Source organism: Varanus komodoensis, unplaced genomic scaffold (assembly GCF_004798865.1).
Source record: "Varanus komodoensis strain SLA01 unplaced genomic scaffold, ASM479886v1 scaffold4, whole genome shotgun sequence".
Classification (NCBI taxonomy): Eukaryota; Metazoa; Chordata; class Lepidosauria; order Squamata; family Varanidae; genus Varanus; species Varanus komodoensis.
The window spans coordinates 47,503,544-47,521,029 of record NW_025335941.1 but is presented as its reverse complement, the minus strand read 5'-3'; the positions used below and the strand labels follow the sequence as shown (position 1 = coordinate 47,521,029).

The 17,486-nt window shown below is 41.4% G+C and overlaps 1 protein-coding gene across 1 annotated transcript in view; it reads left to right on the top strand.

The window, feature by feature from the left end:
• TNFRSF19 (TNF receptor superfamily member 19) overlaps nucleotides 1–12,956 on the top strand; it is a 65,117-nt gene extending 52,161 nt beyond the window's left edge. The window contains exons 7-11 of the mRNA XM_044442073.1: nucleotides 1,264–1,428; nucleotides 4,324–4,449; nucleotides 5,689–5,791; nucleotides 7,212–7,607; nucleotides 10,639–12,956. Coding sequence (XP_044298008.1) covers nucleotides 1,264–1,428; nucleotides 4,324–4,449; nucleotides 5,689–5,791; nucleotides 7,212–7,599 — 782 coding nt within the window. The 3' untranslated portion in view covers nucleotides 7,600–7,607; nucleotides 10,639–12,956. The remainder of the gene's footprint in view (nucleotides 1–1,263; nucleotides 1,429–4,323; nucleotides 4,450–5,688; nucleotides 5,792–7,211; nucleotides 7,608–10,638) is intronic.
• Nucleotides 12,957–17,486: the final 4,530 nt, after the last annotated feature.

Sequence of the window (17,486 nt, the reverse complement as noted above, 5' to 3'; positions counted from 1 at the left end):
ACCTTTGACTCCTTCTGGTTACTTATCGAAATACAAACTTCTACACTGCCAGAGCAAAAGCATTTTCTGTCTGGGATTCTGTTTCTGAATAAATGAATGCTTATTATAGCCCTTTATCTCTGTGTTTCAGAGACTATTTCTTCTTCTTCTTTGTTGTTAACTTGGTCGCAAAATATCTGAACCATTTGATTAAAAGTTAACCTTATCTTTAATGAATGTTAACTTGTGATTGGAAAACTTGTGGAAAACATACTCTGGCAGAATCTCAGTTTAGTTCTAATTAATACAATAGAAATTCTCTTTCTTATTCATCCTAATTGCTGAATTTATTTGTTTCCCAATTAATTCAGTTAAATCAAATCAGGATTGCAAAACATGATTAGATCCTGGAGGGCTCAGGCAAGCCATAATGAGCCTGCTTAGATGTGATGTCAAACTTCAGTTTGATCACACAAGGAAGTTATTTATTAAGATAAGCATATGAGTGAGCTACATTTGAACCATCCCTAAATGATGGGATCATCTTCCAGTTTCATGATTATGTAAATCAGACAGAGCTTCCTGGAGGCTCTCTGTACTACAAGAGCTGATATACTGAGTGGGAAATTGTAAGCAGTTTTAAAATGTGAAGAGTGGAGAGGAAAGCAGCAGCAGCAAAATCTTAAGGTTGCCTATCCCATGGGGTTTGTGCTGAAAGGTTCCTATTTCCACTGGGATGTATCCAGACATAGTTTCTGTCAGCAGAAGTGCCTGTTCCATCCAGCAATGGCTTTCACTAGGGAGAGAAACTGCTTTTTTCTGGTTTCCCCTTCCACTGCCATGCCCAACACTAGCTCCCACACTGTTCCAGAGGGCCCCAACCCCTCTGGGATGGGTGTTAAGAGCGCTGTAAGAGGCATTGAGAAAAATCATCTCTCCCGCTTCTACCCACAGGAATATCCAATTGCTGTAGTTTTGCCTTCTGCAAATCTAAAACCAAGCAGTAGTATTTGGTATTTCTGCAACTGCTTGATGACTTTAATCTTTTGTAAAATCTTCATTTGGATGCTTTGAGCAGTGGAAAAATTCTGTGACATGAATATTTGCATAATTTGACTTAGGACAGAGCATAGCATCCTCTGAGGTGGCTATTTGTGGGGCCTTTTCTAGGCATCCATAGAGCTAGGTTGATTCGTAGAAAACATTTAAGCTAAAACATTTTTGTGACTGCATTTAAGGATAAACTGTATTAAATGTGCTCTTCTTGTATTCTTCTATATTTAGGCACTACAAAAGTGAATTTGGTGAAAATCCCATCAACTGCTTCCAGTCCAAGAGACACTGCTCTAGCTGCTGTGATATGCAGTGCACTGGCAACTGTACTTCTAGCTCTTCTCATCCTATGTGTTATTTATTGCAAAAGACAATTTATGGAAAAGAAGCCAAGCTGTAAGTTTCTCATACTATATTTTCAGTTAATATTGTTGCCTATTTTGTCTTTACTTTGAGACTTCTACAATAGAAGCCTTTCAGTGAAAAGGCAGAAAATGCTTGAGTCTTACTAATTATAACTTGGAGCTGATTTGCAAAACTTCCCTCTTCCATCTCAAGCAATTATATCATTAAGAAGAACTGTGTGAAGGCTAGTTCTGCAGATGAGTTAAGCAGAGATCTGTTTCATGTTGTCATGAGACCTTCCCATCATGTTAATGACCCAACACAAGTGATAGGGCATACTCTAGTGTTCGTCTTTCAGTCACATATGAGGCTAGTGCTTTGAGACTTAGCCCATGGGGTGCCTATTAAGAGGAACCCCTGGAGGTTTCATATGGTTTCTAGAGGGCTCTGTGGGATTTTCCAGCTGATGTGGTTGTCACTCCTGTTGAACCCTTGTCAAGTTGTGGAACACAGAAATTACCTAGGAGGTTTATTTGATTACACCTAAGCACCCTTTAGTTTCTAGTGTTCATGTGCCTCCACGGTATACCCTGAAACTTAGAGCAACGAAACAACTTAGGAAATGGCTTAAACGGATGGAGGAAAGCTCCCAGGGGATGCAGTAGAACCCTGGGGTGTGCCTCCAATCAGGTATATTTAGAAACTGCAAGGGTGCTAGAGAAGCAAACAAGTTTTCCACCTAAAACTTTAGGGTCATCTAGGGCCTTTCTAATGCTCACCCCAAGGACCTCTTTAAAACATCTGAGACCTGTCCAGAACTTCCAGGAAAAATATCTGTTGCATTCATTGGGAGTCTACAGAGTTATAGGTGTTGGATTACATGAGGTACCCAGAGTACAACCTGCTCTAGTTTTATTGGATGAGTTTCAATTGGTAAAACTCAAGAATGTTGACAAGATGCTTGGCCAGGTTCATGGAACTATCTGTACTAGATCGTTGCCCCTTCTGGCTTATAGAAGTCATCAAGGAAGGAAGAACTGGCTAGGCCAGGGAGGTGATAAATGCCTCCTTGTGAGAGGAAGTCGTCCCATGCCTCCCAAAACAGGCAGTGGTGTGACCACTTCTGAAGAAATCCTTCCTTGATCCAGAAGACCTTAATAACTTAAAGACCTTAATAGGCAGATAGTAAATATTCCTTTACTGGACAAGGTTCTTGAGTGGATGGTTGTCAACCAGTTCTCATTCTTGGATAAGACTGATTGTCTGAATCCATTTCAGTTGGGGTTCAGGCCAAGTTTTGGCACAGAAACAGTTTCACTTACCCTGTATTATTACCTGTGTCGGGAAACAGACAGGAATGTGACCCTGTGGATAACTCCTGGACCTCTCAGCAGTTTTTGATACCATCAACCGTGGTGTCCTTTGGCATGACTCTCTGAGTTGGAGTAAGGATACTGTGTTGCAGTGGTTGCACTACTCTTGGAGGGCCAATTGGGAAATAGTGCTTATCTCCATGGATTATCCATCATGGATTGTCCTAGCAGTCTGCTCTGTCTCCCATGCTAGATAATATCTACGTCAAACTGCTGAGTGGGTTCATCCAGAGTTTTGGAGTGTGTTGCCATCATTACGCTGATGGCACACAACTCTGTTTCTCCTTTTCATCATCAACATGCTAAACTGGTGTCTGGCTGCAACGACAGACTGGATGAAGGTTACCAAACTGAAGCTGAATCCAGACAAAGATGTGGATAATACTGGAATCTAGCTCTCACGCACTCGTGGGACTTCTTTCTCACACTCAGCTTTGGCCAGGAAGTGAGCCAGGATAAAGTCTGCAAATGCTCAGGAACACTATTGGCTTCCTTGTGCAAAGTATGCAAAGTACACAATTCTTTGAGCAAAGTACAGAAAGTATGTAATTCTTTGCACAAAATATCCAATGCCCATGAGTCATGTATGCAGCAGCAGAACTTGCACAGCAGATGTGTGGACAGTGTGTGCACAGGCTGGCCACACAGAATCTCTTGAACTTGCCTCCTGCGAGATGCCCTTGTAAACGCTCTGCACAAGCTGACTTAGGGCAGAGAGAAAGCAGGCAGGAGTCTAGGGAACTGAGCTGAGGAAATCTAACCAATTCCCACCTCAGAAACTAGATTCCGTATACACCACTAGTTTAACCAGAGTTGCACTCCCCCTGAAGGGGCAGGCTTGCAGATTAAGGGTGCTTCTTGATTGAATTTGGTCACTGGAGGCTCAGGTGGCCTCAGTAGCTCAGAGTGCCTTCTGCTGGTGTCTGCTGTTATGCCTCTATCTGGACAGGGATCTACACTCTGGTAATCTCCAGATTAGAGTATCGCAATGCACTCTACGTTGGACTGCCCTTGAAGATAGTTCAGCAGCTACAGCTTGTGCAGAACACAACAGCCAGATTAATAACTGGGACCCATAGGTCCAGATACCTAAGACCAGTAATGGCCTGCTTGCATTGACTGCCTGTGTGTTTCTGAGCCCAATTCAAGGTGCTGGTTTGAACCCAAAACTATATTGCTTGAGAAAAAGATTATGAGTGTATGGATCACTCAAACAACAGTAGTAAATTCTGCCTGCACTTTTCTCAGGAAGAAAGAAAGTAGAACAACTTCTAATCCAGAAACAGTAGGTTGCTTTCAGCTGCAATCCAGGCCTGGAGACCCCACCTCTGCAAATGATTTCTACCTTTTACCTTTAGTGAAGATTCTAAAACACTCTGAAGTAAGCCCAAAGCAGGGAATTCTGAATAAAATTATGTACCCTATAGTATAGCAATGCAGTACTTCTGAATAAATGCTCCAAGCTTCACTTGTACATGACTCTGAAATGTGCAAAGCTAAGATCTGAGAATACCATGAACACTAATGAAGCAATTTATCAATATCCATTGTCAATCTCTCATTTATTCTGAAGGGTCTATGAGATCACAGGATGTGCACTGTGAGGGCTCTGAACTTTCATGTTTTGACAGACCACAGCTTAATGTGTTTGCTCACAGAACATGTTCCCAGTGCCAGCGGGACCCATCACAATTGTGTGGTAAGTGCAGTCAGCTTGGGGAAGCTTTATGGGAAGAGTGTTGGCCAAAATAGCAAGAGTACATAAAATGCAGTTTCATTTCTGTATATTCCTCCATTGAATCCCACCTCTTCGGGCCTTTCCTCATTCTGTTAAGTGCATAGAACTGCCACAGCTATAGACATGCTTTCGCTATGCTAAACTAATCTGGGGATAGAACAACAGCTATAGTCTGCCTTCACAATAAGCAATGTCTCTCCTGCACCTCTTCAGTTGTAGGGAGGAGCAATGCTGGTTGGTGTCCATAGGCCCGCATGTCAGCCTTTCAACTGCCAGAGTATTTTTCTGGGCTTCCCCACCTACCCTGCTTGTACATTGATATTTAAGTATGTGGGGAGTACAAATTCATAAGTTGGATGGTAGCTCTGCTGAGAAGTAACGATCCATTAAATGTAAAATGGATTTAGCTAATACACTGCTAGTAGTTCTACTACTGTAGCCTTGTTGTTTTGTGAGGTACATAGTACTTGGAAAATGGGAGTATAATGTATTCCTACCTCTCCCTGAAGATCAAAAAGTGTAACTTGAGTCTTCTGGGAATTGGCTCAGTACTACCATCATGGCTTCATAGATAGAGCAACACTGGATGCTTGAACAGGAAATCAAAATTGGGAAATCAAAATTGGGAGTGTGAGAATATAATGGAAGTTATGACTAAGGCTGTAAGCATACTCAGGACTGGAGATGGCATCAAGAACATTCACATTGTGAGATGCAAATGTAACTTGTGATGTAGCGCTCCAATTGTGTATAATACATAAGTCCATGATCTTTCCTGACAGAAAACCAAACCAAATTAAAAAGGAGCAAATGGATTATATGGCTGGGCCAATATACATGAAAACACATCAGTTTGAGTCTTGGTCACGCACATTATTTTCCATGCATAGTAGACAGGCAAGAGCCAGAAGCTATCTCCTATGCCATACTGTGCCCAGACTGTAGGCTCAGGATTGGGTGAATTAGCCCATGGTCATGAGAATCACACACTGCCTTTGTTTCAAGAAATCTGTGCACATTGTCTAAGTTTGACCAGGTCTTTAGCAGTGGATTGCTAATATAAATGGCTATATTTTTGCTAGTGCACAATTTACCTAACTTTTAAGCTAGATTTGAAGCACTGTAATTGTTTGGGGCTAACTTGCAGTAAGCTTAGATGAATATGGCTTGATGAGATTAAATTACTGGCTTTTTTTTTAGGTCCAGTGCATTTGATTCCATCGCTGTGCTGTGATGAAACATGTAGCCTGGAACACAGCTGTCATAGCTGCCCTTTTCATTCTCAGGCTTCACTTCATGAAAGGTAATTCATGTTTTTGAATGGTGCTTATCTCTGATCATTTTAATATTTATTACAGAATGAGTATATTGCATGATATACTCATTCCAGCAGAGCAACTCTGAACTACAGACAAATGTTGTCTGCCAACTTCATGCAAATTATGGCAAGACCAATACAGTGGTGTCTTGGCTCACGAATGCCTTGGTTCACAACCAAATCGGGTAACGAACAAAAATTTCATGAAAATCTTGACTTGGATCGCGAAGTCCACATTGGGTGGCAACCAAGGTTGCGGCCATCTCCCCTGACCCCGCCCCTGAGTGGGGAGATGGCCACAATCGCAGTTGCGTTCGTGCAGGGAAGACATAGAGGAACTGACGACAGAAGAACTTGCTGAACTCCAGAGTGAGCAGCAGAAGGCACTTGCTGAGGAGGATTCCGCTGAGGAAAGGAAGACAGGGAGGAGGTTACCAGTGATGTGATACAATCCATTATGTGAAAATGGAATGAATGCCAGGATTTCTTTGAGAAGCACCACCCCAACATAACTGTAACAAACAGTGTTGAATCTGATGAACGATAACGTGGTCTCTCATTTCCGGAGGGTTATGCAGCGCAGGAAAAAGCAAGTGACTATAGACAGATTTTTCACCAAAATTGACCCTGCAGCTAAGAGGCAAAGAAGAGAGGAAACCCCTGAAAGAGATCTCCCCAGTGTCCTTATGGAGGGGGACTCTCCCTCAAAACAATAACCTCGCCCCCACCTAGGTTAATGTTTTCCACTGTACTGTACAGTACTTTGTTACTTTGTTGTTCTTTGTCACTTTGTTTCAATTTTTTCTGATAAAAAATAGTAACAGAACAGATTAACCTTATTTACATTGAATCTTATGGGAAATTTGACTTGGGTCACAACCAATTTGGGTCACAACCAGAGTCATGGAACGGATTAAGTTCGTGAGCCAACGTACCACTGTATTACTGTTGTACCCAAAAAAGAATCTGAATGAGGACCATTTACCTCTGAATTTTAACAGTATAACTGTTTCTGAGTGGCTGTCCATTAATCCCTTTATGGCTTTTGAAGGCACTGATGTGATTCCCTAAGTACTTCATACATAGTACTTTAAGTACTAATTTTTACAGGTGTCTTGCTTAAAAGAGTGCCACTGTCAATTACTGAAGTTAAAAGGTCCATTCAGATGTTCATTTTGATGTGCAAGCAATGTGCAGTAGTTGACTCGCTAGCTGGGAATAAGAAGAGGTGATGTTTTATCTTAACATAGCATTTCTTTTGTAGGGATATTGTATTTTTGCAAGACATACACTATTTGGTGTGAATAAGTGAAACAAAATTACTAGTTCTTTCTGTTCTTTCTTTCTGTAATGTTGCATTTGAACCTTTTTAAAGTCGGCTCTTATTTCTCATGACATTTTGCAGGAATTCAAATTCTATTGGGGAAATGATTCCAGCATTCCTTGGTTCTCTTTCACATTCTACCTGTGGAGATCTTTCGGATGCTTGGCCCCTTATCCAAAACCCAGCTTGTTGTGATAGCATTTCTTTTTGTGAGTCATATCCTGAGGTAATGGGAGAAGATGAAAATTCTTTCAGCCTGGAGACTGAAAAAACAGCCTTTGTAGATTCAGATAATGAACAGGATCCAAATGTAGTTACATCTATGAAGTGTCATTCTCAAAGCTCGACAGAGGCAACTGAACTTCCCAATCATACTTACTGTATCACAGCTTCATTAAATCAGTTCCAAACTGCTGAACAACAGACAACAATGAAAGATGAGAGAACAGTTAGTGCTTCCCCAAACTGATTTAACAGGTAAGAACAAAACAATAAATAGTTGCATAGTTGATAGGGCAGTATACAGTATCAGTGCAATATTGTTCGGGTTAATTTTTCCTTGTTCTTTTAAAATTGGCACCTCAAAAATACTCAATTATTATGACTTACTTCTGTGTGAATTTTTTTAAAGTAAATTTTATTATTTTCTACAAACTGAAAAAAAAGAAACTAAAACACATCAATCATCAGAGACATCAGGCCTACTGGGTCAGCCCCCTATTATTATTATTTTTAATAGCGATCCGTAGACATATTCAGATCTACACATAGTCCTGTTTCTCTAGCCAATAATAAAAAGAGTTCCAAGTTTGATAGAACTTTTCAGAGACAAAGTCAGCCTATCCATTTCAGCACAGTCCAGAATCTTTTTTAAAATCAGTTCATCAGTGGGTGGTTCTTCTCCAATGTTGGGCAAATGCAATCCTTGCTGTAGTAATTACATGTAGAATCAAATACATTGCTTGTTTATCAACATCATCAGACACAATGCCTAATAAAAAGACTTCAGGTTTAAATATTAAAGATTTTTGTAACATTTCCTCAAGCCATTTATGTATTTTAGCCCAGTATTTTTTTGCCTTATCACAAGTCCATCACATATGATAAAAAGTATCAGGTTTATGCTTGCATTTCCAACATCCATTTGACATATTTGGAAACATCTTTGCTAGTCTATTTGGTGATAAGTACCATCTATAAAACATTTTATAAAGATTTTCTTTATATGAGGTTGCTAAGATTACCTTGATATTTCTGTTCCACAACTATATTCCACAATATAGGCGTGCCAACCCATTTGTAGATCGTGCCTTTCAAGATAAAGGATTCTCTTTTTTCTTAAAGTTATCCATTCTTTTAGCCACATTAAGGTTTCTGTGTGAATTTTACATGCTTCAAAAAACTGAAAATTTGCACAGATTGAAATGAGCTGCTAATGTTTTTACTTGTTAGTATGTTTCTTTATAGTTCTGTGTAGAATTCAAAATACAATGCAACTTCTAATCCATATTCAGAATAAATAGCAAAAAGAACACAAGCTATACAAAAGAAATAATAGCACATTTTATTTTGTAAACGTTGGGGTCAACATGATTTACAATACAATCCTATACATGAGTACTCAGAAATAAGCCCCTTGAGTTCAGTGGGATTTACTCCTAGTTAAATATGTATTGGACTGCAACCTTTTCCTCTTAAATGTTTGAATGATACCAGTTGCTAACTTGAGTTCACAGAGCTGCATGCTAAGGCTGCGATCTGTTGCTAAACCTCATGCAGGTGTAGCTCTGTGCTCGGTTAAGAGATCATCATAGGTCTCGGTGGAACCTTCTGCCCACCTTCTTTCTCCCAGTCAACTTGCACACGTGCACTGATTGTATGTACACCAGCCATAACACTGAGAGGCCAGTACTTACTGCTTCATGGAGCAGCTTAACCTTCTTCTTCTTTACAGAGTCCCAGCTTGCATTTTCTTCCTACTCCAGAAAATATCCTTAATGGTCTTAAAAGCTCTAACACCAACTACTGTTTCACTGTGGATAGTACAGATTAGGGGCCTCGCTGTGTATGTTACAGCAATCTTTTAAAGTATAATAAATAAAAATGAATACTATCTTTTTAATACAGTTTTTAAATCCTTATCTTAATTGTTTGGCCTGTATACACATTATTCATTTGAAGTTTAAAATGGGGAGGGGGCATGCCAGGGGAGGGGAGGAGCCTGGGGTTGCAGAAGTGTGATGGTTCCAGTTGATGCCCAAACCTTCTTCCCTTCCCCTCTCCAGCCCCAAATCTAGATGGGTGGAAAAGGCCATGGAGGTCAGGTTTCATGCCTTGAGGGCCACATGAGGACTTCAACACAGAACCTGGGGGCCACACCATTAATTGCATTTCCATATAATAAAGTGTTTGCAATATATTTATTTATTTATGTAATATAATATACACAATTATTATATTCAATTAACCATTAAAGGAAGGAGATAACTAGTATGAGGTCTCAGAATTGGCTTGAGAACACTTTGTGGGCCTGTGATCTCCCCAGCAGGCCTCGCCCGCTCCTGCTAATGAGCACTGGGTGCTCCGCTGCTGGGTACCTTTGTGCTCCGCTGGAGTGTCACGGGCTGCCAGCCCAGCTGGGGAGAGTCTGTCGGGTGAGCGGCCCTGTGCCACTCGCCAGCAGAAGCAGGTGGGGCCTGATTGTGGCGAGCTCTTGCAAGGCCACCAGCCCAGCCCACCGTTTTCCAGAGCCCTGTGGGAGGTGGGTGCTGAACAAGGCCTCATGTGCCACATGCAGCCTGTGGGCCATGTGTTGGACCACCCTCATCCAGGTCAAAGGCAGGGCAAAGGCACAGCAGGGGCAGAAAGTGCAACTGCCCTGAGACTCTTGTAGAGGACAGGATGAAAATGCTTCAAATAATGAATAAAAAGAGAAACCCTGCAACTCACACTTGCACAGCTCTGAGTTCAGAGGCTTAAGAGCATCTGCTGTGAAGGCAATGCAACTGCGCCCTTCTATTCTTAGAAAAAATAGGTGTTGCATTTGGTAAAGAAGGTAGTGGGGCAAAATGGCATTCCTTGGAGGAGGACTACTGCTGGTATGATTCTGACTCTCTGGCTAGTGCCCCTTGTGGGGAGGGGAGGGGGCAGAACAGGACATGGACTAGCTAGGAAGTGAGCATAAATTGATGGGATCATGAGAAGGGAAAATCACAGCAATGTCAACACACAAAGGCAGCAGCGGAAGTGGTATGTGCTTATTCTAAGGAGGAAAGATGGACTGCATTGTTTCTAGTGTTTCTGATTAATTTGTCATGAAGAGAAAAATACTTCCTCTGTATAAAAACTTAATGGGTATGTATGCATTCATGTTTCAGAAAAGCTTTGGGGTTTCAGATGATGCCGGGCATGACTACCCTTTGACTCCAATAAGATATAGAACATGGCCAGGTGTAGGCATATGGATGCTGTGCATTGGAATAACACCTGCCATTGTGCTTTTTCTCAGGAATCTAAGGGACCTTTCTGGCAGCTCTGCAATTGAATGCTTCCCTACATGCCTCTCTTCTAATGCTTGTGAATGGAATGTGACTTGGATCTCAACATTACAAGGTTTCAGAAGCAGCTGAAATAAATTGGCAGCATTTCAAAGCTCTTGGGAAGCTGCATTTTAAGACACAACAGCTGTATGGGAAAACTTCAAGGACCAGCATGGTGAAAGACCAAAGGCAGATCCGTGCTGCTCTCCTCTTTGAACAACAAGCTTCGGTGTCTCATTGACACACAGCAAAAATTGGTGGACTGATCTCAGTGCTCAGATTATGAAAATATAACAAGCCATAGAATAGCATTGTTTTGTGTGAGTATGGCTAGCTACTAACAGCAGCAGCTGTGTGTCAGGGTTTGTCCTTTATTCTCTTGGCAAAAGGAAGCATTTAATAGGATTTTCAATAAGCTGTGCTGAGTCAATGTAGAATGTGCCAAAAACCCAACACTGTGGAAAAAATAAATTACAGGTTTTATGCTTTCTTCCCCTTGTTTATTGTGAACTAAGAAAGCTCAGTGCCTGTTTGTTACATTACATTATGCATAAATGTTTCTCTGGGGAAAATCTGCTGTGAAAATTATGACTGTACTAATCTGTTTTTTGCACAGCTGTTTACGATGTGATCCTATGCATGTCTGCACAGAACTAAGTTTCATTCTGTTCATTGATGCTTGCTTCCCAGGTAATGTGTATAGCATTGCAGCTACAATATGGAAGAAACTTTATATTAGGATTTACACCTGCCAAAAGATGCTAACACAAATGGGCTTGAAATAGGTATTTCATACATTTTTATATGCATACGATGCTATACTAAAACTGTTGACAATCCAGCCAAAGTTAAACACCTTTAAGTGCCGTTCATTTCAGTGGGAATGTTTGTTTAGTTGTAACTTTCATAGTATCAGTGGAATTTAAGTGTTTGTTTTTGACTACAGTTTACCCTGTACTTTTTATGAAGTTTGAAACAAAGAAATGAAATTCAGTGCTCAATCCCATGGCCTGCCAACATTGTCTGAGGGACAATGGGACTATCTGGAGTATTAGGTCCAGTGTGCTGCAGTCTTGGAGCTGGGACTCTGAACAGGGAGCTCCTACCCCGACCTTCCTTCTACCAGCATATGCTGGCTGCCTATGGAAGGACAGGAATCCACCTTGGAAAGGGGTAAAGCGGCACACCAGGGGGACAGGGATTGAAAGAACATGGGACCAAAGGCTTGCTTGTCCCAACAGCCTTTCCCCCCACACCATGACACTTCATCTGATTGGCCAACACCAGCCATCTAGATGAAATACGGGGTGCAGAGTGGCAGAAATCTCCAGTGTGCGCCTCACAGTGGATGTACATAAGCCTCTGTGTGCAGAGCTTGCATGCATTAAGAACAGATGACATAGGATCATGCCGTTTGGTTTCAATCATATATGTGCTTCTCTGAGAGAAGCACCACTGAACTAAATTTACTTCTAAGTAGACACATATAGGTTTGCACTGTTAGGTTTCATACCGAGTGGCAGCTGCATCATAATTATAAATGAAATAATTGAAGGCTACATTCTTTTTATACTGATTTGGAAGCAGATCCCACTAATTCTAATGAGAATTAGTTTGATGCAAATATGCATAGTGTCAGCCTTCCATGATAGAAGACTGTTAACAAAATCCATGTTGTTTTTATTCACTAAAACAAACCAGTAAATAATTTGTACACTTTTTGCATGAAGTACCATATATTTGTGTAGAGTTTGTAAATAAAAATTCAGTGTGCATTTCAGTATTCTGTAAAGCTTTAAATAGGCAATGTGTATAGACTACTATGTATACTATGAAAACTGCTTTCAAAATGTCTTTTTTCATATTTGTCCAATAAGGAGCATGTTTTTCCATTCGCATTTTCACTTCATGTGATTAGATTTTTCCACCAGTCTACATTAAGATCAAATGTTAAAAATGAAGTAAGAAAAAGATTTTAAAATGTTTATATTGTGTACATACAGTTTAGAAATGTTTGATTTAACCAAATTGGTCTTGATTATGTTGCCTATGGCAAGCAATGATGTATGTGCCAAAAGCAAACATACACAAGCATTTTTAGACAATGTATTTTCAAACAAAAAAGTTTTCCCAATATGATTTCATATGCAGGAATTCAAAGGCAGGGGTATAAATTACAACCTTGTGTTCATGTTTATATATTTTTTCTATTTGTTAATAAAAACCCATTAAAATATTATTGGTGAATATGTCTGAAATCCTATGGCCTCCCCAGCCCGACCCACAAGAACAGGTCATATCTAGATGGAATCTAGATGAACATTTCTTAGAAGGTCCAGCATACAAAAACCAGCTCTGTCGCTCCTCTTGCTTGCCAGCAGCAACCTGGCAGGACACCAGGTTCTTGAAGACTTCCTCCGAGAAGGCTCTTAACCTGTCAAATGGCCCTTGAAGACTCAGATTTGCAGCTTGATGTACTCCTGGATTCATCTCTGGTTTCAGATGCCCAGGTTTTTACAGTGGCCACAAAGTGCATTTGCACAGCTTAGGCTACCAAGTCAGCTGCATCTGTTCCTGAAAATGCCTGAGTTGCATTCTATTTGGGCTGCCTTTAAAAAATATTTGGACATTCAGCTGCAGAATGTTGCATCCAGTCTACTTAATAGGTCCAGCTGTAGAGAGGCTATGCCTTGCTTGTTAAAAAAGCTTCACCAGCTGCCAGTCCATCTCCAGGCACAATTCAACATGCTTTTTATGACCTATAAAACTTTATGGAACCTGGGGACAGGATGTCAGAGCATATGACTCTATGTATGACCATCACAGAAAAATTTGGAGGGATTGTAAGAATGCCTTCATTTTGACTGTTTCCAGGTTCTGCAACTCTGTGCAAAATGAAACCAGTTTAATTCTATCTGCTTTTCTGCCATCAAGCAAATATGTTTTAATCACACCAGCTTTAGGCTTTTAAGCTATTTGTTGAAGAATGTTTTAACAGGTGACAGTTGTTTGTTTCTTTTTATATATGAATTTTAATTTATTTGTTTTAATATTTTATTATAATTTTGTACCATATTTTCTTACTGTCTTCGAGCAGCAGTAAGACAGGAGGTAACAAAGACCTAAGGCTGGTAGCAAATTTTACTTTCCTGGATACACTGTGGGATGATTAATTAATGGATGAAACTGATTATCTGGGTCCATTAAGATAAGTCTCCCAGCTGTTTTTTTAGCACTGAAACTGACTGGATCACCTGTTGGATGACCTAGATGGGAAAAGGGACAGAGCAATGCTCTTCTAGACTCTCTCAGCAGTTTGGCTCTCTGGACTGGATGCTGAGGTTCTATTTGGAGGTTCCAATCTATTAAAAAACCTTGCATCCTTTGCAAACTCCACAAAAGCTTTTTGCTGAAGAACCATTCATATAAATAAGTGCATGTAGAGGCTGTACTTGCAGATGTCCAAAACGGTTGAACAGCCTTTCTAAGTTGTCATTTCTTTTCATTTAGAAAGAAAACAGGCCTGTAACTCTTAGCTTTCTTCAGGGAACACTGTGGGTTAAGAACATAAGAGCCATACTGGATCTTATCAAGGGTCCATCCAGTCCAACATTTTGTTCACATGCTGGTGGCCCCAAGCAGGACAAGACTGCCACAGCACCCCTCACCCATGTTCCCCAGCATGCCACCTCTAATACTAGAATAGGCAAGGTCCATCCAGACTGAGTTGGCCTGTGCATATAGATTGCTTCAGGACTTCAGCAGCAAATGGAGATTTCCAGTACTGAAGCAGGCTTCACTGATACGGATTCCAAGCGAATTGCATTTGCCTCAAACCCAGTCTCTCACACCTGAAAACTGTGTGTTCTCAAAGCGTAAAACTTGAAAGCGAGCTACACATCTGTTGGCTGTGCAAGTCGCAAGAAAGCATTAATGGGATGCTTGTCCAAGGTAAGTTTGGCATAGTTAAGCTGAGTCCTTTGTTGTGGGCACTTTGGGGGTTCTGACTTTACATGCCAAGAAGACTCTGCAAGCAATCTCTCCTCTGGATTAAACTAATCCTCTCTTCCCACCGAGTCTTCCTCTGAGCACTGACTGGGGTTTAGATTACTACCTGAAATGCATTCCAATTCAGTCACTGTTTTGAAGAAAAAAGAGAGGCAAAAACAAAGACCCCTTCTTAGAGCTAGTGTGTGCCCTTTACAAGGGAATGTGATTGGCATACTTGCACAACAAAGGAGCACAATGCACGCTCTGTGTTAGCAGGGTGCAATTTAATCCATAGTTGGTTTCAGCCTGAGTGCTGGCAAGCTGTCCTTGGCCTCTGCAGTGCACAGGAGTTCTTTTGATTGGGCCCTACAATGTAGCCCCTTTTCCTGGAATGGAATCGGTGCAGGTGGATTTGCCAGCAGTCCTGCTGTTTTTCACATCGGCAGTAAATGATGGAATTAGAGGAAATGTTCCATAATACTCTGCTGATTGGGGGCGGGGGGGGGGGATTGAAGGCATACCAAGAATTGGGGGAAGTCGCACGATTCCTCCAGTACAAGAACTGTTCAGATTTCCCTGCACTCACCGTGCCTCTGCTCACCGTGTTCCCTCACAGGTGTGTGGATGAGCTCTAATCAAAGCAAGAGTGAGCTCTACCTCATTGCTCCTTTCTAACATTTAAATTGGAGCAGCTCAGTCCTCAGAATCAGGGGTGCAGCCTACTAGAGCTGAAGCCCCGAATCCCTCCTTGGGAGCCCTGAATCTCTGGGAGGATGTGCAATAAAGGCATGTGGGCCCTCAAGGTCATTGTTGCATCTGATCCCCTGGATTAGCTGGCATTTTTGCCCACATGTATTTCACCTCGTGCTCGAATCTTTTTTGCCTGAGTTCCTCCCACTGAGAGTAAATGCCCTCCTCTCATTCCCCTGCCCATACATCCCTTTTTTACAAATAACTCTCCTTCATAGAGCAACTTCAAAGCATGTATAAACTACTAAATGCACATTTGGGGGAGGGGAGTTGGTCCTTGGGTCTAAGTCCTACGATTCCTGACCACTGGCCATGCTTGCCAATGCTGATCGGAAATGAAGTCCAAAACATCTACAGGCCAACAGGTCGTGGGTGGATGCTGTGGTGGATTTGTCTGTTCTCACCACAAACTGCTTTCATTGTGAGCTGGAGCTGATGCAAGGTCACCCACGGAGCAGCTTTTGATCTTGCCACATGCACATGCCCCAGTCCAAGTCAGACAATCTATGTACTGCATAACACTGCCAACCATTTTAATACCTTTATACAAGTGTTGTTGCTAGTCGCGAAGTCGTGTCTGACCATTGCGACCCCATGGACAACATTCCTCCAGGCCTTCCTGTCCTCCACCATCCCCCAGAGTCCACTCAGGCTCACACCGACTGCTTCAGTGACTCCATCTATCCACCTCATCCTTTGCCATCCCCTTCTTCTTTTGCCATGTATTGTTCCCAGCATTAGGTTCTTCTCCAGTGAGTCCTTCCTTCTCATTAGGTAGCCGAAGTATTTGAGTTTCATCTTCAATATCTGGCCTTCTAAAGAGCAGTCAGGGTCAATTTAATCACCTTGCAGTCCAAGGGACTTGCAGGAGTCTCCTCCAGCACCACAATTCAAAGGTCTCAATTCTTCGGCGCTCAGCCTTCCTTATGGGCCATACATTGCAACTGGGAACATACATAGCCTTGACTATACGCACTTTTGTTGGCAGAGTGGCAGAGTCTCTGCTTTTTAGTATGCTGTCTAGGTTTGCCATAGCTTTCCTCCCAAGGAGCAAGCGTCTTTTAATTTCTTGGCTGCAGTCACCATCTGCGGTGAACTTGGAACCCAGAAAGAAATGTCACTACCTCCATTTCTTCCCCATCTATTTGCCAGGAAGTGAGAGGACCGGATGCCATGATCTTAGTTTTCTTAATGCTGAGTTTCAAGCCAACTTCTGCGCTCTCCTCCTTCACCTGCATCAAGAGGCTCTTTAGTTCCTCTTCACTTTCTGCCATGAGAGTGGTATCATCTGCATATCTGAGGCTGTTGATATTTCTCCCAGCAATCTTAATTCCAGTTTGTGATTCATCCAGCCCCACCTTTCTCATGATGTGCTCTGCATATAAGTTAAATAGTCAGGGCAACAGTATGCAGCCTTGCCGAACTCCTTTCTCAATTTTGAACCAATCAGTGGTCCCACGTCTAGTTCTCACTGTTGCTTCTTGACCCGCATATAGGTTTCTCAAGAGACAAATAAGATGGTCTGGTACTCCCATCTCTTTCAGAACTTGCCACAATTTGTTGTTTATACAAGTGTATTGGCTTCTAATTAGTTTGTTTATTTATTATGCTTATATCCCATCTGTCTTTCATTGTGATGGTATCCATTCAAGCACACCTGCTTAGTAGTGAGTGGATGCCACATATACCATGCATGTCATGAGCCAGTCTAGTTCCTCTCCTTCCAAACAGCAGGACTGTGGAGGAGGAAGCAAAGTCATGGAGTCAGAGGCAAAGTCAGAAGCAATTCTTGAGTTATTGGAGTGGGAAAATAAATGTCCCAACTCTGACTCCTAATAAATTTAAATTATTATATAAATAATATTTTAAATTTTCCTGTTTCAGTGATAATAATTTGATTATTGCATTAACTTATCTTTTCAGGTTATATTTTCAGGATATATTTAAATTCCACAATGGCAAAAAAGCATTAACAAAGTCAGTTGTTTCTGAACAGTTTACAGTAACAGCTGATGGGAAATACTATATGTGTTGATGTATTATAGATGATGATGATGATAAAGCACGAATTGCAAAA